General features: G+C 58.4%; 2 protein-coding genes across 2 annotated transcripts in view; one reads left to right on the plus strand and one right to left on the minus strand.

Moving 5' to 3' along the window:
• Positions 1-1,953: 1,953 nt before the first annotated feature.
• Positions 1,954-20,152, minus strand: VEGFA (vascular endothelial growth factor A). Its single transcript, XM_027604069.1, has 9 exons — positions 20,087-20,152; positions 16,967-17,743; positions 13,925-13,973; positions 10,535-10,731; positions 9,647-9,723; positions 9,285-9,314; positions 7,324-7,395; positions 6,072-6,203; positions 1,954-3,911 (listed from the first exon to the last, which is right to left on the minus strand). The coding sequence occupies exons 1-9, from the start codon at positions 20,150-20,152 to the stop codon at positions 3,890-3,892; spliced, it is 1,422 nt and encodes a 473-aa protein (XP_027459870.1). The 3' UTR covers positions 1,954-3,889.
• Positions 17,743-20,214, plus strand: part of LOC113926439 — a 47,251-nt gene continuing 44,779 nt past the window's right edge. Inside the window, exon 1 of the mRNA XM_027601309.2 lies at positions 17,743-18,113. The gene's annotated coding sequence lies outside the window, so the exon portion shown is untranslated. The remainder of the gene's footprint in view (positions 18,114-20,214) is intronic.

Below are 20,214 nucleotides of genomic sequence, written 5' to 3' on the forward strand. Positions count from 1 at the left end.
TGGCTCCTAGAAAATTCCAAATTACATGTGTGGCTCCTGTGGCAGTTCCACTAGACACCACTATTCTAGAGTGGTTGAGAAGATGGCACACGTTATGGGGGGAAAGATGGGGTGGTAAAAAGGAGGACCCAAGTGCAGAGTGAGGAAGGGGTGTCAATTGTAAAAGAAGTGGTCAAGGTGGCCTCCCTGAGAAGGTAACAAGACTTGACGGTAGGGGAGCCCCACGTTGCCACAACTAGGAGAAGAGTTCCTCACTCCAGGAAGTGAGGACAGCCAGTGCAAAGGCCCTGGGGTGGGAGAGCACCCACAGTCTGAGGAAGAGAGAGGCCATAGTAGCTGTTGCTGAGTAACCAAGGGGGGTCAGAAGTCATAGAGTCAGGGAAGAAGAGGCCTCTTCAGGCCTCTACTTCCTTTGGTGCAGGGCCTCTTCAGGCCAACGTGTGGACTGTTATTTTTTTTCTCTGAGTGAAATAGAGTCTGCAGAGTTTTGAGCCGAACGGTGACATGAGTTGGCTCACAGTTTTCACAGGCTCACTCTGGCTGTGGTGTGAGAATCAGCTTAAAGGGGGTGGGGGTGAAAGAATTAGGGGGCCGTTCAGAGGCTCCAGCAAATAGCCACTTGGGATGACGAGAGCCCCTACCGCACAGGGCTGTGGTGTGGATTCCGTGTTAACCCATGGAAGACCCGGTAGGTGCAAAGCGCCTACTAGACCAAAAGCTCTGTGGGTCAGGGACCTGGCCTCCCATCTTCCTCACAGTATAGCCAGGAGAGGCAGAAGTTGCTACTACCCCCTCCGCCCCTCCCCTTGGAGGGATGCAACAGCCTCCTTTGGCTTCCCTGCCTCCGGCCTACCATACTGCTGGGGTGCTTTTAAAACCCCTCAGTCGCTGCTCATCCCTGACAGGCCAGAGGCTCCCTGCGAGCTAACCCTGCCTCTCTCCTGCCTCCATGCCTCACCACTGCCCGCCGGAGTCCCCCCTCAATCCTTTGCTCATACCACGCCTTCTGCCTGGGATATCTGCTTCAACTGTCCCCCCTCCCCTCCCTGTTCTATCTCCTCCTACCCATTCTTTAAGGGGCTACTGAGAGGTAATGTCAGGAGAAGACCCCCAGACTCTGCCACCCCCAATACATCCCAAGCTGAGCAGACGCCCCCTCATATGTTATGTATCTTTCTATTCATGGATTTATAGTTTCTGTGACTCCTCGGCCACCCTCACCAGAACTTTATAAGGACTGCAGTTGTCTTATTTATAAGAGCATCCTCTGCCCTAGCATGGGGGCTGGCCCAATAAATATGGCTTGAGGGGATAAAAGAGAGGCAAGAGGAAGTGGATCTGGAAGCCTTGCTCATAAATGCCAAAGACCTAGACAGCATCTACCCTGGCCAGGACCACGGGAGAGCAGGGCCTACACAAGGCAAGGCAGGGCATCCTCTTAAGGGCCACCAGAGCTGCGGGTCCATCTTCCAGAGGATCGAGGATCCAGGACCCACTCTGTAAAATTTAATTACACCCTGGGGCCCCATGAACACCCCATAGCCAACCTCAGCCCTCTCCTATCCCCTGGGCAGCACGCTCAGACACATGGCCAGTTCCTTCCCCAACCAAGGGAGAGGGCCTGGATCATGTGATTCCTGAAGGCAGCACTGCTCACTGCAGGCCCTGGCTCCTCTCTAAGGTGCTGTTTCTCCCTCCCCCATTGCAGAGCTCCTCCCCCCCACATCATGGCAGAGGGTGGACGGGGTCCTCCAGGACCTGCTCAGCCAGAACGGGAGCGCTGTGGCCCCCAGCACAAGAAGGTGGGCCACCCATCACCTGCATACCTGGGACCCCCCCCTTTCCCAGACCTAAGACAAATGCCATTTTCCCCAAGGGAGGAGGGAAAGGGGGCAGAAGGGAGTCTGGAACAAGGACCCAAGGGAGAAGGAGAAATCAGGAGGAGCTTTGAGATCAGAATTAAATTCTTTAATACAAAATGCTTTTTTTTAAGATATATCTGTATTTCTTTGTTGCTGTTTAAAAATAAATATGTACTACGGAATATCTCGAAAAACTGTACTAGAGACAAAGATGTGATGTTAATATCTTTTCCCCCACAATTATTACGGATAAACAGTAGCACCAATAAATAAATGATAACAAATATTAAAATTAAAAAAGGAGAGAGATTTAGTATGTAGAATTCTCTATTTTTTCTTGTTTTGTTTTTACATATAAAAAACAGAATAGCAATGTCTATTTTATCAGAATCACATATATACATAAACATATATATATATATATATATATACACACACACACAAACGCAAGTTGCCAAATATATATATAGTATGTAGATGTATATTGAAACCTTAATTCAAAGGAATGTGTGGTGGGGAGCCAGGGGAAAGGGGAGGGCAGAGCTGAGTGTTAGCAAAATTAAATATCTGGTTCAGGACAAGCTAGTGACTGTCACCGATCGGGGAGATAAGAGATTGGAAACATGAATCTTAACACACACAGACCAGTACAAATAAGAGAGAGCAAGAAGAGCGCAAGAGAGAGATACATCTCATAAATAGTTGAAATTAAATATTAACCAAGAATACTGAAAAAAACCCTACTCTTTAATTAAATTAACTGTTTTAATTTCTAATTAAAAAGGGATATTAAATAAGTACCATATATAAAACACTTTCTCTGCCTCCGTGGTGGGCACGTGGATCCTGCCCTGTCTCTCTGTGCCGCGGGAAGGGTTGGGTCTGGGGACAGAGGAGGGTTAACCACTCACACACACACAGCCAGGTCTCCTGGGGGGACAGAACTAGTGGTTTCAATGGTCTGAGGACATCAGGCCCTCCTGGGCTGCACCCAGGAAGGGGAACTGGGAGAAGGCCAAGGCAGGAGGCCTTTTCCTTGGAGGACAAGCTGCCGCCAGGCGGCCCTTCCTCCACCAATGTCTCTCTTCTTTTTGCCAAGACATCTGTTGGCAGCGGTGCCCTGGGCATCTTGGGAGCCAGTGAAGAGTAGGTGAAGGCTGCCCGGTCTCGTGAATCTTCCAGGCAGTGCCCCTGAGGGCAGGATGCCCGTGCAGCCTGCAGAGAGGATCCCCAAAGTACAGCAGTGTCCTGAGGCTCCCAAAACTCCTGGTCAGAGCCAGTGCCCTCGTCCCTGTACCTGCCGTCTGTCCATGTGACTCGGGGTAGAGGCTTGGGGCCAGGGCTGGGTTTGTCGGTGTTCCCAAAAGCAGGCCAAATTTGCCCCCATGCCCTGGCCATGCACGTTCCTGGGCAGGGAAGGTGACCCTGGCTTTCCTAAGAGGGACCGAAAGATCATGCCAGAGTCTCCCCTGCCATCCTCCTCCCTGTTGGGATCTGGGTAGGGACATTCTCCTCCCAACTCAAGTCCACAGCAGTCAAATACATCCAGTGAAGACACCAATAACATTAGCAATGTTAATTTAAAAAAAAGAATATATATATTTTATATATATATAAAATATATATATTTATTTTTATATATATAATATATATATATATATATAAATGTACGTATGTGGGTGCGTGTGTCTACAGGAATCCCAGAAATAAAACTCTCTAATCTTCCGGGCTCGGTGATTTAGCAGCAAGAAAAATAAAATGGCGATCCAATTCCAAGAGGGACCGTGCTTGGTCACCTGCCCGGGAATGCTTCTGCCGGAGTCGCACCCTCCGGACCCAAAGTGCTCTGCGCAGAGTCTCCTCTTCCTTCATTTCAGGTTTCTGGATTAAGGATTGTTCTGGTGATGGCGATGGTTGGTGTGGTGGTGGTGGCGGCGGTGTGGTTTCTGTAGCGTTCTGAATCAGGCTTTCCTGGTGAGAGGTCTGGTTCCCGAAACCCTGAGGGAGGCTCCTTCTTCCAGCCCGGCTCACCGCCTGGGCTTGTCACATCTGCGGCAGATGGGAAACAGAGGCCGGGGGTTAGGGCCGGGCGCGGGGACGTGGTAGCGAGGCAGGCAGCCTTCCCTTCCCGGGAGCCCCGAGTCCCTGCGGCAGAGAGGATGGCGAAAGCACGGCGCTGCCTCGAGGAGCCCAGCGTGAGGGGAGAGCCAGCCCCTGCCCACGCCCCCCCTCCCACGCCCCCGCCAGAGCAGGAGCTGAGTCCAGGGCTCCCCTCTGCCCTCTAGAGCTTACAATCTAGTTGAGACAAGACAAGGACATGGGGACATGCCATCAGAGGCGACAAATGAACACATACTCAAGAACAGTCCCTACTTGGCATTTAAGAGCTGATGGTGACCAGAGGTGGACCGAGTTAGTCAGCAAAGAGTGCCCGCAGCGAGAGGGGCTTCAGCTCTGCCTCTATGGGGCTGGCTTGCGGAAGACAGTGGGGAGAGCACCCTGACCCAGGGCTAGGGCCAGCTGAAAGGGAGGGGCTGCTCCGGCGAGGCCGTGAGGGACACATCTCCCTTCACCATGCCCTCCCTCCAGGCCTCGTTTCTTCAGCATGCTGGCCGCAGCGGGCCACCGGCACCAGGCTGCTGGGTGGGGAGAGGTGATCGTTCGCTGCGCAGCTCCTGTCCAAGCAGAGGGGACACCAAGAGCTTTCGTGTCATGCCCCTGCCCCTGGGACTTATTGCCTTTTCCCTTCTCTCCCATGAGAGGTCAGAGCAGGCCCCGCCCTTCTGAGAGCCTGCCAATGGGCATCCTAAGCCCCCAGTTTGGGGGGGGTCCTGAAACTCCCCCATTGAGGGGGAGGTCTCTGGAGGCTGGGGTAACTTCTGTTAGCCCCCAGATGACTTCACACACCCCATCCCAGAGAGTCTCTCTGCAGAATAATCCCCACAGAAATCGTGAAAATGATAAAGCCCTCACCTTCCCTGAAGCCCCCGGGGCATGTGGAGACCCCTCACTGGGCCCTGGAGTTAGGCAGAGCCCCAAGCCCGCACTCACATACACTTCCTATCCTCACATACCACTGAGACAGAGAGAAGCCTGCACCAACACCCCAGGGCCTGGTCCCCGGCATCCCTCGGACAGCCACAGCCACAAGAACATGGGGGTGGGGAAGGCAGCCACATTCCAAGGACTTTGTTAATGGAGCATCTGGACTAGCTGTGGGTACCCTGACCCTGCCAGGGAATCCTGGCATATAAGCCCCCCTCCCTGGGTGAAACTCAGGCTGGCCCAGAGGGCTCCAGGCCTTTGAGCAAAGGCCAGACTTGTATAAACACCACCGAAGGCATCGAAAGATTGCCAGCCAACCTGTCACGGCTCTGTGCTCCTGACCTTACCCCCTGAACTCAGTCATGTATTCGCTTACATACTTGACACTTTCTAGGTCCCCACTGTGGTCAGAGGACAGAGGTACAGATGCCTGGAGGGTCACCCAGGTGAATAAAAGCCAGGCCCTCCTGTGAGGAGTTCCCGACCCCCCCATCCTGGAGGCATTTGGAAATATGTGGGCTGTTTGGGGTTGTGACCATGAGTAACTGGAGTATTAAAGGTATCCAGTGTCCCCCAAACGTTAAATCTCCAACCCACCCCCAACCAACAGCAGGAGCCCGTGCCCTTGGGGACCCCAGTCTCGGAGGGACTCGCCCCCTGCCCCCGTGAGGGACACTGAAGGGATGAGAAGCTCAGCGGTGCAGACTTCACAGGGTGGTGGCAAGGCCCCCAAGAGCATTTGAGCTTTGGAGATGGCAGAACCCCCACACCAAGAAGGGCCCTCTGTATTAGTAGCAATAGTAGTAATAACAACATCAGGACCGACAGCCACCACAGGACACCGCGGGACCACAGGACACGACACTCAGCCTGCGTCCACACCGTCACCTGAAGCCACACCAGGCTACCCCCTCAGGCAACCAGGGCAACCTCGGAACAGGCCCCAGCAGTCCAGGCCAGCGCCTGCGTCCCACCGCAGGGGCCCCGCAAGCAGAGAAGGCGGCGGTCAGTCACCAGGCAGGCAGCTAGAAGCCGAGCAAGCAGCTGGCCCCTCTCGGGTGCGCGTGCGCGCAAGCTCGCTCTCTCTCTCTCTCTCTCTCTCTCTCTCTCTCCCCATCTCTGTGTGAAGCCCCTCTCTGACTCGCTCGCCCTCTGGGAACCAACCTGCAAGTACGTTCGTTTAACTCAAGCTGCCTCGCCTTGCAACGCGAGTCTGTGTTTTTGCAGGAACATTTACACGTCTGCGGATCTTGTACAAACAAATGCTTTCTCCGCTCTGAGCAAGGCCCACAGGGACTGCAAAAAGGCAAAAGGAAAGACATCTAAGCTAGAGCGTCAGCAGAGAAAGAGAAAAAAAAAAAAAAACCATGCAACACCCCCTAACAGTCCGCAGCTGCACCCCCACCCAGCTCATCGGCCCCCCTGCCCCTTCCAAGCCCTGGAAGGATCCGAGTGCTGCAGCGGAAGACAGACAGAGCGGCGGAAAGAGGCAGCACTGGCTAGGAAGCCTGCCTGCAGGAAGAGGCAGACACAGGTGGGCAGAGAGTGCAAGGAGAGGACACTGTAAGGGGGGAGTGGTGTCCCATAGGGACAAATTCAAGTCTTGGGCCACAGGGCCCCAACGGCTACCGCCCCCGAAAGAGCACACCTTGACTCTTCACCTGCTGGGGACAACAATCCGGGCCACTGCTCAGGCCCGGGCCCCTCCACCAAAGGCGGGCTGAAGGAGGGCACCACGGCAGGCCAAGCCCAGAGGCAGCGTCCACAGCCAGGCCACTGGTGTCCAAAGTGCCCACCACAGCCTCCAACCCAGAGGAAGAGCCTCCAAACCTACAGGGAGGTTTCTGTGGGTGCCGTGCGTCGGACTAGAGTAGAGGGCTCCCCTCCGGAGGCCCCAGGTCCACGAGGAGGGGCTGCCATACGGTGCCTGACCCCACTCAGCCTCCTCCTGCAGCTGACAACAGGCTGCCTCGCGTCACTTGCACCCCTTCCTCACGCCACGTCTGCCCGCCCCACCACCCTCAGCTTCCAGACAAGTGCAGAAGCCCAGAGCAGTGGAAACCAGTCGGGTGAGCAGGCACCGGTGCCTGGCACCCGCGCCAGATGGGCCCGCCACCAGTGCCCAGTGGGTGAGAGAAAGGCGGTGCCCAGCCAAGCCGGAGTCCCCTCCCTGAATCCTCCAGGCCCACTCTGCCCACCCGGCCAGCCCGAGCCTGGACCGGCCATGCCACCACCGCCATCTAGCCGCTGGTGCCAATTAGTGGAGTGAGAGTGAGAGAGAGACACTGGGGGGGAGAGGGGGAGGAGAGCCGGGGGGGGGGGGCCGGGAGGGGAAGTGTTAGGGGGTCCCGCCGGCGGGGGTCTGACTGGGGGCCGGGGAGGCTCCAGGCAATGAGACAGCGGAGGCACCACGTACACGCTCCAGGGTTTATACCGGGCTTTCTTGCGCTTTCTTTTTTGCCCCTTTCCCTTTCCTCGAATTGATTTTCTGGAAAATAAAAAAACAGAGACAGACAAAGAGAGAGCAAGGGGGAAGGGGAAAGGAAAAGAAGCAACGAGGAGGGCAAGGTTCAGGACAAACTCCCTGGAACGAGCATCAGGAGGCCAGCGGGCTCCGGGAAAGGGCCTGCCCGTGCACACGCACACGCACACGCACACGCACAGCAAGGCTGGGGCAAAAGGAGCTCAATGGCTCCTCCTTCTCCCTTCGGCCACCCTGGGGTGGCCAACCTGGCCTCCGGCAATGCTCTGCGTGGGGAGCAGAGGCTGGGTGCAGGACACAGGACCTAAAGGCCTGAGTGCTCGTGGCAGCTCCTGGTCCCAGGCAGGGGGCAAAGCCCTGTGGGCAGCAACCCTGGACAAGTCTGACCCTGAAGGTCAGGGGAGGGGGGCTATAAAAGGCAGGCCACAGTTTGGAGAGACCTGACTTGATGGGGGTGGGGGTCGGGGCCCAGGCTGTGCTTTGGGCACCTTCCGCCTTCATTTCCAAGTGCAAGGGCAAAGGGGTCCTCAGGGGCCCTGCCTCTGCAGATCCCGGTGTGGGAGAGCAGCTACACTGGGAGCTGGCACAGACCCAGGGGCGGCACATGAAAGGCGCCAGCCTGCCCAGCCATAACCTGGGCCGAGAGGCGGGGACGGGTGTCCTCAGAGCCCCAGGCAGGCGGTAGGGTGGGGTGGGAGTTAGGGAGGCATGGGAGGAGGGGCCTGGGCGTTACTTGGCAGGAGGTTCTCTCCCCAGCCTGTCAAAGCCTGCTACACCATCTCACCAGACTCTCTTCCGAGCCCAGGCGAGCCCCCCGCTCTCCCTGTGGGCAATGCAGACATTTGGGAAACGGGCAAGGGGGGGCGGGCTGAAGCCTGTTCCCCTCAAGGGAACCAGCACTCTCCACACCTGCCAGGCCAGAGGATGCCCAGAACGTCTGCTACAGGGGAAGAAATGAGGGGAAGGGACTGAGGAGAGGGGCAAGACTGCTCCCCTAGGAGAAAGCACTGGGAAGGAGGAAGGTCTACACACAAATACACACTCTCTCTCTCTCTCTCTCTGAGACTACTCTCCCAAATCACTGCTCTGGGAGCCACAGCCGCCCTGGAAGTTGGGGACTTAGGGAAGAGGCAAGGAGTTGAGGTCTCGGAGCTTCTGGGCCCCCAGAGCTTTGGGGGCAGACGGGATGGTGAGGGAGGGGAGGGGAGGGAGGGACACAGGTGCTCTCTCTCATTCTCTTTCCCTGCAGGCTTGTCCCCTTTGCTCACCGGGTCTTGAAGGCTCACTGCCCCCAGACGATGCCCCCTGCTCCATCCTGACCCAACACTCCACACGGAGCAACTAGAAGCCTCAGAAAATGACCAACAGTCAACTCATTTCTCCCTGGCCAGGGAGGGCTGAGTGGCTCAGGCCCGCCTCACTCCTACAGGAGGGCATCACCAAGAAAATCTCTCAGCCGGCCCCCAAGTCCAATCGCACCATCACAGCAACCACGGTGAGAGACCGTTTCCTCTGACACACAAAAGCTGGCCTCTCTGCCACCCCCTCCCTCTCCCTGCTCTGGGGGGACAGGAGACTAGAGCAGGCCAGGGAGCTGCTGTCCACACGCACCCCACACACCAAAACTGCAAGTCCCGGCCAGGAATGACCTGGAGACCTGGAACGTGTGGTCTCCTTCCACAGAAGCTCCAGGCTCCAGGCTGGGGTTTTGCCCCTAATCCTAGAGCCAGAATCCTCGGGTTTGCTCCAACCCCCTACTGCCACCACAAGTCTTCGTGAGGCCAACTCCCGGACTCGGTGAAGCCATGAGACCCCCCTGACAGAGGAAGCCAAGAGCCCCAAACCAAGATAACCGGCCAAGGAGAGGGAGAGGAGCTAAAGTCATGGCCACTTACTTTTCTTGCCTTGCTCTATCTTTCTTTGGTCTGCAGCAGGCAGAGGAAGAGAAAAGAACAAAACAGAGAGGGGTTCAGTTGGTGATGCTAACAACAAGAGCAGTAACGTACTATTTATGACATATCAATGCAGTTTTAATCCCTTTACGTAAAAGAACTCACTTAAACCTTCTAACAATGCCATGAGAGACATCCTATTATTGTGCCCATTTGACAGACATAAAAACTGAGGCACAGAGAAGTAAAATGAAAATGCCCAAGGTGCCACACCTGCAAGGTAGAAACGGCTAACAAGTGAAACATGCTTAACCCTCCCACCATCTGCTGAACAAACGAATCCGAATGCGTGACTGCGTCCTCACCTGCATTCACATTTGCTGTGCTGTAGGAAGCTCATCTCCCCTATGTGCTGGCCTTGATGAGGTTTGATCCGCATAATCTAGAGGGAAAGGAAGCAGATCACAGAAGTTAGTGACCCAGCCAGCCATACCCAGATGGGACATCCCGTGGCTCTTGCCACTCAGCACCCAGGGGTTCTACAGAGCAGGGGTGGGGGGTAGAGGGAGGAGGGACCATGGGCTCTACCAGAAAGAGCCTCAGGCCCACCCCAACTCCCCCGACCCTACTGACCTCAAGGAGCCCCTGGCTCTTCTTGAGGGCAGGCGTGGCTGCACGGGTTGGCCAGGCTGGGAATTCAGGTCCTGGGTTCTTGCCTGTGCCCGTCCCTCCCCTCCTGTTATCCCCTCTAGGCCTCACCTTGACCCCTAGTCGCTACCCAAGAGCCACCTTCCCTGGGGTCTCAGAGCTCCCTCCCACCCTGTCCAGGCTGAGATGTGCCCTGTCACCAGGCAGCACCAAACGACTACCTTCTAACACTCTCCATGCACCAGGCTCGTCCAGCACCCCGAACAGAGCCCCCCAGGAGGAAGGGCCCTCTTCCTCCAAGAGAGGAAGAGGGGGCTCCTGTCACAAGTGTCAGCCCCTCCTGAGCCCAGGGGCAAAGGTCAGGGAGGAGGAGGAAGCAGTAGGGACTTGCGGGGAATCCCAGACCAGGAAATGCAGGGTATCTTTTTCTCCAAAGGGGGTAAGACTCCCCACACTGCCTCCTGACTGACTCAGGGGCAGGAGCTGAGCAAGGGAAGTCTGGCTTTTCCTCTCAAGGGTTGCCCAGGAAAGGGCGGGGGAGCACCTGTTCCCAAAGTCTAATCCCGCTCCCGCCCCCCCACCCCCCACTCCCCGCAGATGCCCACCTGCATGGTGATGTTGAACTCCTCGGTGGGCACGCACTCCAGGCCCTCGTCATTACAACAGCCCCCACACCGCATCAGGGGCACGCAGGATGGCTTGAAGATGTACTCAATCTCGTCAGGATACTCCTGGAAGATGTCCACCAGGGTCTCAATGGGACGGCAGTAGCTGCGCTGGTACACGTCCATGAACTTCACCACTACATGGGATGGAGTGACACATGAGCCCAGCTGGTCACACAAGAGATGGCCGGCCCCCGTCTCCACCGAGCTTTATAGGGCAACCCCTCAGGGTTTCTGGGAGAGGTACCCCCTACTGGGCCAATCTTTCCCAAACTCTAGCTTAAGTCCCTCCAGCTGTGGTTGACATCCTTCCCTAAGCTTTCCACCACGGGCACTGATGGAAGGTCTGGTTTTATTCCAAAGATCACACGAGGCTGTTGGGTTCTGAGGGAGATGGTCTGCTACATCTGACCCCACCACCTCGCCATGACCGCTGAGCCACCTCCTGGGTCAACCTTGATACCAGGGCACAGTTTGAGGATGAGTATACTTGTCAGCGGGGCGGAGGGGGGAGGGATCTAAGTTTCCCATGAAAGGAGGAAGAGCCAGCTTGGCAAACCTACTCCGCATTTCCCTACAATCTCTGTCACACCATCCACCATACCAACAACCATTGGATGAGGACTTATTATATGCCGGGCATTGTGCACCATCGTCCATGGCTTCCATGGCCAATAATTCTCCCCACATGACACTATGAGGTTCCACTAGGAACCCCATTTTACAAAGCGGGAACTGGAGGTTCAGCGAGGCTGAGGAACTTGCCCCGGGCCCACACTTCCAATCAGCTCTGACATCAAAGCCTTCCCAAGGCAAATCATGTAGGAGTTATGTGGTGGGGAGGGGGGCACTTTGCCACCTGCCAGACCCCTCCCCAGACACGGGCTGGGGAGGTGGTGAACATCAGCACAGCGGCCAGGCCTGCCTAGAATCAGCAGGTGGCAGTGGGTGGGCACACTATGCAGGCCCTGCCAGCCACCGATAACCCCGCCCAAGAGGGCAAACTGCTTGCATCATGGAAAAAACGGTGCCGCCACCGCAGCCACAGAGCATTTCTAGAAGCTGATCTGGAGGGAGAGCAGGGTAAAGACAGCTTCCCAGGCTGGCCGTGGAGCTCAAGGTGCACTGGAGCATGAAGGGGTAATTCTAGGCCACAGGGGCGGGGCCCTTGAGAACAGACACACTCAGGACCTGGAATGATGACTCCAAATTGTGGCCCAGCCTGCCACTCTCCATCTCACACACACACACCCCAGTACCACAAAGTAATGCTCTCCCTGAAATGTCACTCGCCCTCACAGGAGGAAAAAGTAGCATCCAGCCCGTGAAGAGGTCCGGGTTCTGTCCATGACTTGGTGTGACCTTGGGCCAGTCCCTCCCCTCTCTGGGCCTCAGACTGCACATCTGTATAAGTGGTTGGGCGGATTTCTAAAGACACCGAAACTGAGACTGAAATGTGGGGTTTTTGTCTCCCGTTTCCAGCCCCCAAACAAGCGCTCTTTCTCAGCCCAGGTAACACAAGGTTTGGAACCTCACCCAGGCATCTGAAGTGCAACCCCCTAGCCTGCCTCTCCCCAGAGACTGTGGCTGAGCCTCCTCTTCCCTCCGGAGGGTAAAGGAAGATGAGCCTGGGGGTATCTATACACTAAGTAGGTTGAGGAGGATTTGGGGAGCTGAGAGGAAGGGAGGGGAAGGCCATAGGTGTGAAAACAGCAAGGGAGCAGTGGGGGCTCCCAACCAGTCCCTGGCCTTGTCTGAGATCTACTTCCCCTATGCAGACAACAGGCATAGAATTCTCCTCCACCCTCAAAAGGGTTAAGGTAAAGCACTGTCAAAGAGTACAGATGAGAGCAGAGAGCGGAAGAAGCACTTTTCTAAGTCAAGTCTATCTCGAAGAAGATGACTTGTCAAGAATTCTTGACCTGACACTTTGTCATGGTTGGGGACAGAGGTGGCCCAGGCTTTGGGGCCACAAGGCCCCAACCAGGACAGGAAAGCAGGAAGGTCTGGTCTGGGCCATTGGCAGTTGGTAGCTGAGCGTACAAAGACCCAGGCTAGGAATTCCTTGGAAAAGCTCCCTGGAATCCCCAAGGGCCGCAGGAGGGAGGTCGAGGGGGGCAACTTCACCCATACCCCTCATATTCTAGCCACTGCCCCCAAGGAAAGCTGGCCTGCTTTTGCCCAGGCCACAGACATACACCGACTCCCACAACAAGCTTTCTTGCTTTTCCTTATTTCTTGAAGACAACCTTGTCCCCAGCAAACAAAGACCATTTGTCTTGCCTCTCCCAGACCACAGAGACCACCGGGAGGCTGATGGGGGTGGTGGTGCACACTGGGACCCAGGAGCCTCTGAGCGGCATAGGCTGTGGGGTGGCTGGGAAGCCAGGCCCCGGGCCAAGGAAAGAGCTCCTGAGTGAAGAGGGAGGCAGAACCGGCTGGGCATCACCACTGGCCCAGGGAGTGCAAACACCACCCCTGGCCACCACCCTGGGCCACAGGGGGCTGAGGTCTGGAACACTCGCCTGGAGGAAGACCCCAGGGCCTTCCTTACTCAGAGGTGGGGCACTGGGGGAATGGCATCCGGCACTCCTCCCCAAGGCTGGAGTAGAGGCCACATTGTGGAGGGGGGGCAGGCAGGGCTCCCCTAGAGAAATGGGAGGATCCCTACTCCAAACCACAGAGGAACAAAAGGCAGGCTGACTCTGAATTGGGCAGGGGGCGGGGCACCTGGGAGCTACAGCCAGCCCTCTGCTGGCCCAGGAGGGAAGTTCACAGCACCCAAACCTATCCCACCCGGAGGGCAGAGGGAGACTGCTGGGCCTTCTCTCCACCCCCAAAGGAATACAGGCTGTGGGGAGGGGGTCTCAGGAGGTTGGGCCCTCTGCACCTCCAGCTCACACACAGCCAGTTTGCTGGACAGCCAGGGGCACAGCCCCCTCCACACAGAGCCCACGGGGGTGACACGGCTGGGCTGGATGTGACACAGACTATCCATTCTCCCCTGGGGGCAGGTGGGACAAGGGACCCCTCCCTCGACAACTGGGATCTTTGAACACTGTCTTTCCTGGCCTGTACTCATGGCTCCCTCTCCAAATAAAATTTTACTGGAGAAAGCAACAAGTTCTATTTCCAGCAGAGGCCTGAGTAGGAAAGAGAGACCTCCAGAATGGTGACTCTCACGGTGCTCCCCTCTTCCCTTCTTAATTCCCCATTCCTGCACCCCTTCCCCGCTCCCCCACCGCCACAGACCTGAAAGAAAGGAATCGGAGCCTCCCCACCCATCCCCTGAGGAGACAGGATACCCATCCAAGGGCCAGAGGGACTCACCTTCGTGGGGTTTGTGCTCTCCTTCTGCCATGGGTGCAGCCTGGGACCACTGAGAACAAAACAAAGAGCAAGGCATAGGCATGAGCAGGGATGCAGAGGCCCAGCCACCCGCCCAGCCGGCAGCCTCTGGCTTCTCCGAGGCTTCTGAGTGGAACAAGGCACCTGCCCGGCTCTGCACAGCAGAGAGCATGCCCACAGCCCCTGTGCTGCTCCAATTGTGAAGGAAGAGAAAGAATGACCAGATATTGCGGGGGGGGGGGGGGGGGGGGTGGAGAACGGAAAACACAGGAGGAAAATACCAGAACACTGTGCTGTCTGGGTCCCCGCCCCTTCCCCACATTTCCCTCCCCACCCCTCACTGGCCCATTGCTGAGTTCAGGGAATTTTCTCAGCCCCCCAACTCCCTGGTCCAAAGCCACGGGTAAGTAGTAAGGTCAAATAGGAGGACAAATTTGGACTGGGGCAGGAAGGAAGGACTGGGGGCGAGAAAAACAACATGGTGACCTTCTCCTGCTGACATGACAAATACCAGGGTGAGCTGGTGGTGGGGAAGGAGAGTGCAGAGGAACGAAGGGCGCCAACCACCCTCCCCCTTCCAAACTCCTCTGTTCCTGGGAATACTCAGCAAACCCACAGGTTGCCTAGAAGGGAAAACCAAGGAGGAAACCCTGGGGGGAGGGGAGAGCCCCATTTCTCCCAGCACACAGACCCTCCAGAAGCCTGAATGTATCTCCAAAGCTCAGAGCCTCACACTCGCACCTTGTTCGCTAGTTTCTTCTCCCTCCCGGCCTGAGGGGGGTCCCAAGTCCCTCTCACCCAGCTGGGCACGGTTTCCTCAAATGCAACCAGGAAAGCCTTTATGCCTTAGCACTGCCCAGCCCCTAGGGGGCCCCCTGCACTACCCAGGCCTGAGGCCTCCCCTAGGCCTCGCCATCCCTCCCCACCCCCACCAGATCATTCCTCCCCTCCCCAGAAGCTGTGAAGGTCAACATGCCCAACCATGTGGACCTGACAGCTCCGAGCAGGCAAAGGCTTCTTCCAGCCTTCAGTTCTCACCAGCTGCCCACCCCACCTGCCCTTCCTTGCAGGCACATCCTAAGCAGCAGAGCTGTGGAACTGCAGACCCCACTGACAAAGTCTGTCTGTCTCCTTCCCACACACCCCCAATGCACCCCGGATTCCCGAGCCTTGCCCCTAGGGCCAAGGTCAGATAACAGCTTCCAGGATCCCACCTGGGCAGCCTCCCACAGCAGCAACCTCAGGGACCCTCCAGGGTCTCCACCTTAGCCCCTGGCCCATCTCCATGATACCCCCGGGGCTTCCTTCTGCCAACGTTCTTCCTATGCCCTCCACTTCACCTGGGCCCCAACAAGGAAGGGGGGACAGAAATTTAACCCCCTCCAAGGCCAGGGGGCACTTGGGAGGGGCTGTTCTGGGCAGGGAGGGGCCAGGTGCCCTTCTCTGGGGGCCTCTGAAGGTCATGCTGTGGCCAGGCGGCCACTCCTCCCCCTCACCCCCCCTTGGAGGCCTGGAGCCAAGGCCTTTGTGCCAGGGTCTAAGGCACCCGGCGTGGCAGCAGGGACCCCAGCCCATTTTTTTCCTTCTGCCTCTCTCCAAGGGGAGACTCTGCGGCTGAGAGAAGGTGTAAGGGAAGAGTGTAAAGGGCCCCTTAGATGGCTTTGAGAAGCAAGTTGGGTGGGCAAGTTTTAGAGTTCCAAAAAACCACCTGCTCCTGCTCCAACACCCCTTTTCACCAGGACAAAGTGTGTTTGCAAGGCTGGCAGGAGCTCCCTCCAAAGGTGGGGGTGGGGGGAGCTGGTCCCACAATGCAGACGTCACAGCAAATTTTAAGCCATTTTTCCAAAAAGTATAAAGTGGAGTAATGACTCTTTTCATTCCTCCCCTAGCCCACCCCCATAAAAACTAAAGCACAGCTCGGAAGTGTGGGGGAGGGGAGCAAAGCAGACTGTCACCAAGTGGGGATTTTAGGTAGTCTGACAAAGCACCAGAGTGTGCCCCTGCACCCTGACCTCTGACAGCGATCATCCTTTCCCTGGCCTCTGGGGTCGGAGAGGGGTTACACGGGTCTTCTCAGCAGAGGGGAGTAAAAAATAGAAAGGTGGCAGGGGCTTCTCTCCACGTCAGGGAGAAATGGGGAAGGGGCGTCAAGAAATCCCTCCTAGCACAGGAAGGGGCTAGGGGCTGGGGACAGTGGGGAGAGGCGTGGGGTGGTTCTCCGGGTAGGGATACCTCGAGAGGTCACCTTCCCGCGGAGGGCCGGCGGGGGGAGGGGCGCCGCTCGCCGCCCGGGGCTCCCCGCTCGGGGCCGCCGAGGCTCCGGGAACACGCGGCCGGCCAGGCCCGGGCTGATGTAATCGGCTCCGCGCCGCGCGCGCCCGGCCGGGCGGGGGAGGGCGGGCACCGAGCGGGACGCGAGCGGGGACGGGCGGGGGTGCCTCCGCGCAGGTGGCCCGGCGGAGACCCGGGGTCCCCTCGGCAATCCACCCCGAAACTTTTCTCAAACTCGTGGCGAGGGCCTAAGAGATCGAGCGGCAGTGACAGCAAGCCCCCTCTCTCTCGCCCGCGCCCTGCCCCCTCCACGCTCTCTGCCCTCCCTCGGTCCAAGGTCCGGGCACCCCCCCTGCCCACTGGGCTCCGGCTCCCGCCCCCGCTACCCGGACTTCCAGTTCGTCTGGGACCAGCGGCCAGGAGCAAACTTCAGCCGCCCGCGGCAGCGCAAACCCAACCCCCTCGGCCTCCTCCTCCGGCTCCCGCCCTCCGCTGGTCGGCCCAGATCGTACGTGCGGTGACTCTGGTGGGTGGGCAGGGCCCGCGTGGGCGGTGAGATTCTATCCGGGTGCCCTCCCACCTAGCGCGCGCCCCCTCCCCCTACATGTACAAGGATTGAGGGGGAAGCCGCGCGCCCGGTGCCCAAGGACCCGCGTGGGGTACGGAGCCCCCACGCGCGCGCTCGCACGCACGTCCCCAGCCGGGAGAGGCGCTCGCAGAGGCCCGCGACGCCTGGTGGGCACGGCCGCTTACCTTGGCATGGTGGAGGTAGAGCAGCAAGGCAAGGCTCCAATGCACCCAAGAGAGCAGAAAGTTCATGGTTTCGGAGGCCCGGCCGGAGCCGGCGCGGCTCGCGCTCCCTCTCCGGCTCGGGCTGCGGGGCGGCCCGCTCTCTTCGGCGCCTAGGCGGTCTCCTCTTCCTCCCCGAGCGGAGGCCCGGGCCAGGGCCTGGGGCGCGCGCGCGGCTGGAGCACTGTCTGCGCACACAGCCGCCTCACCCGTCCATGAGCCCGGCTTCCGAGCGCCGAGTCGCCACCGCGGCCCCCTCTCCTCTTCCTTCTCTTCTTCCTCCTCCCCCTCCTCGGACTGCGGCTCCTCCCGGCCCGAGCTAGCACTTCTCCCGGTTCCGCTCGGCTCGGCTGCCCCGGCGCGGACCACGGCTCCTCCGGAGCGGGAACAACCCAGAAGTTGGACGAAAAGTTTCACTGCAACGCCGCGAGCCCCGACCCCCTCCACCCCGCCTCCAGGCGCGGGCTCCGGCTCTTGCCCGCGGCTCGCCGCCGCGTCCACCCTCGGCCGCCGGCCGGGGAGGAGGTGGGAGCTGGGGCGGGGGGCGGTGTCTGTCTGTCTGTCCGTCAGCGCTGCTGGTCCGATGCGGGATCCCGAGGGGGAGGGCTCGCGCCGCGCTCTGGCGGTCACCCCCAAAAGCAGGTCACTCACTTTGCCCCTGTCCCTGTCGTTGCTCGCTCGCCCGCGCGCGCTCTCTGACCCCGTCTCTCTCTCTTCCTCGACTTCTCTCTGGAGCTCTTGCTACCTCTTTCTTCTCTCTACTGGTTTCCAAAATCCGAAGTGATTTGGGGAAGTAAAGGAGCAATCTCCCCAAACAGTCGGCCCGATTTAAGCGGGGAGTGGGAAGCAAAAAATAAATTAAAACGAGAAAGAATGTGGATTTTAAAATTGCTGAAGAAAAAAAGGAGGGTAAACCCTGGGTAAATGAATATCAAATTCCAGTGCGGAGCCCCCTGGCTGGTGACCCCGCCGGTTCGTCCGCCTCGCCGCTGCGCCTCCCGACCCAGCGCCGCTGCCGCCGGTTCCACTCGCCCCCTGCACCGCGGCCTCCTCGCAGCCCGGCTGCCCCAAGCCTCTGCGCTCCTTACCACTAGCGGCCGCTTAAAATAAGGTAGGCCCCGCCCTTTGGCACGCCCTGGGGGCGGAGACAGGCCCAGTGTCTGCGCCTCTCCGACTGCCCCGCACGCCCCTCGGGCCTTCCCCTGGGACGTGTAGCAAAGCCTGCCCCCCTCCCCAGTGAAGGGGGAGCTCGACCCCCACCTAGGTTCACAGCCTGAAAATTGCCCATCCGCCCCCCCCCCCTTTGCCCAGACACACACACGCCCGCGCGGTACTGGGGGGAAGGGTACAGGAAAGTGAGGTTATGTGCGGTCAGGGCTCGAGAGCTATTCCTTCTTTACTGGGAATATTGGAGGGAGGGGGGTTGTCTGGGAGGGCAGGGAGTCGGACAGGGACGGGTGTGGGGAGGAGGACATACAGATCTATTGGAATCCTGGCGTGACCCCTGGCCTTCTCCGCACTCCAGCACTCTCAGCCCGCCCCCCCCACACACTCACTCACACTGACACACGCGTCCTCACTCTCACGCAGACGCTGCTCTTCCAAGTTCACCCAGCTTCCCTGTGGTGGCCGAGCGCCCCCTAGTGACTACTGCCTGCACACCCCAGCTCTGGCTCAAGAGGGAATGGGCTTCAGGAAGAGGGTGGAGGGAGGCTCCCCCTGATCCCGTTTCTGACCCCCCAAACAGTGGCACGTTTGGGACTCGAATGGACCCACGTGCAGAGAGCCCAATGCTGGGCACAGGAGGCATGGCATATCCATGTGGACAGTGTGCCCATCTGGAGACTTCGGGCCTGCTGACATCAGAGTGAGCTACAGCAACGGACTGGGGTGACTGGGGTCCTTTGGGAAGTGTCCAGGGAAGCTTCCTTGGGGAAAATTATTTGGCACCAGGTTTGTAGGGCTGAAAATGGGAAGCCGTGTGGTTCTTGGGTTAGTCAGTGGCCCAGAGGGAAGAGGACCTGTTGGAGCCCACGTATGCACTGTGGAGTCTGGCAGAGCCCAAAGGGAGAGGCAGCTGGGCAGACAGAAGCCCTTGTTCCTGCTCCCCCCCCCAGATGTTGCCAGGGAACTGAGGCCAGGGGGCTGGTGGGGGCGGATGGAGGCCAGGGCCTGAGTGATGATTCAAACCTACTCACCAACACTAAGGAACGTCTGTAGGCCAGCTGCCCGGAGCTCCCACCAGGCTGGGGGCCAAAGCTTCTATCAGCCCCAGCCCAGTCTCTCAGCTCATCTTCTGAACAGAATTGGGGTTTCTCCTCAGGAACCCCAGACCCCTAGGATCTCTTGCCTACTTCTACTGACTGGGAGCCTCTCTCCTCTTTCCCCCAGTCCCCCCACTCCACACCCGCTCCCTTCAAAGCCCCCTTTTCTCCAACTCCCCTGGTCTTCCCTAAGTGCTCCCTGAGCGCCCCCCCCCCCCCCAGCCCACCCTTTCCTATAGGAACCAGCCTGGAAAAATTCCTGGTTGGGCTTTGACCCAGCAGCTCCCAGGTTTCCCCAGGGAACAAAGAGGGGGCTCTGATACCTGAGGGAAGAGAGGGACCAACCAGTCTCATTTTTCATCCAGATCCGGGCAGGGCCTGGCCCAGGGCTGAGGTAGCCTCTGTGAGTGTCTGGGCTGAGAGCGGGAATGCCGCAACTTCCCCCAAATTGACCCAAACGATCCAGGGAGGTTACTCAGCCAACCCCCTGCCTTGGCACATGGTACTGTGGTTTAGTGAGGGTGCTAGGTTACCTCTTTAGCAGCCCAGTTCCACGGGAGTACTGTCCTGAGGCCCCTATGAGCAGAGGGGCTGCCCACCCCCACCCCATCCTACCCTTTGCATCATTCATGCCTCCAGTCCTGCCTGCACCACCTGGCAAGCTCCCCAGCAGCAGGGAGAAGGGTTAGTAAATGTTTATTTGCTGGCTTAGGGGGGAGGGAGGGCCCTCCCTCCCAGGCAAGCCTCCTTACCTAGGCTCCATGCTCCAAGCTGCTGCATGGGATACGGAAAGGAAGCAATTAAAGTTCCTCCTTCCAACCTGGTCCACATCTAGCACCGCCAGAGCCCAAGATGTGGGTGCTTTGGCAGAGCCCCCCTCCCTCATCCCTGCCCTGGAGCAGGCAGAGTCAGGACCAAGGCTTCCAGCACCATGAGCCGACACTCATG

Source organism: Zalophus californianus, chromosome 7, assembly GCF_009762305.2.
Source record: "Zalophus californianus isolate mZalCal1 chromosome 7, mZalCal1.pri.v2, whole genome shotgun sequence".
NCBI classification, from domain to species: Eukaryota; Metazoa; Chordata; class Mammalia; order Carnivora; family Otariidae; genus Zalophus; species Zalophus californianus.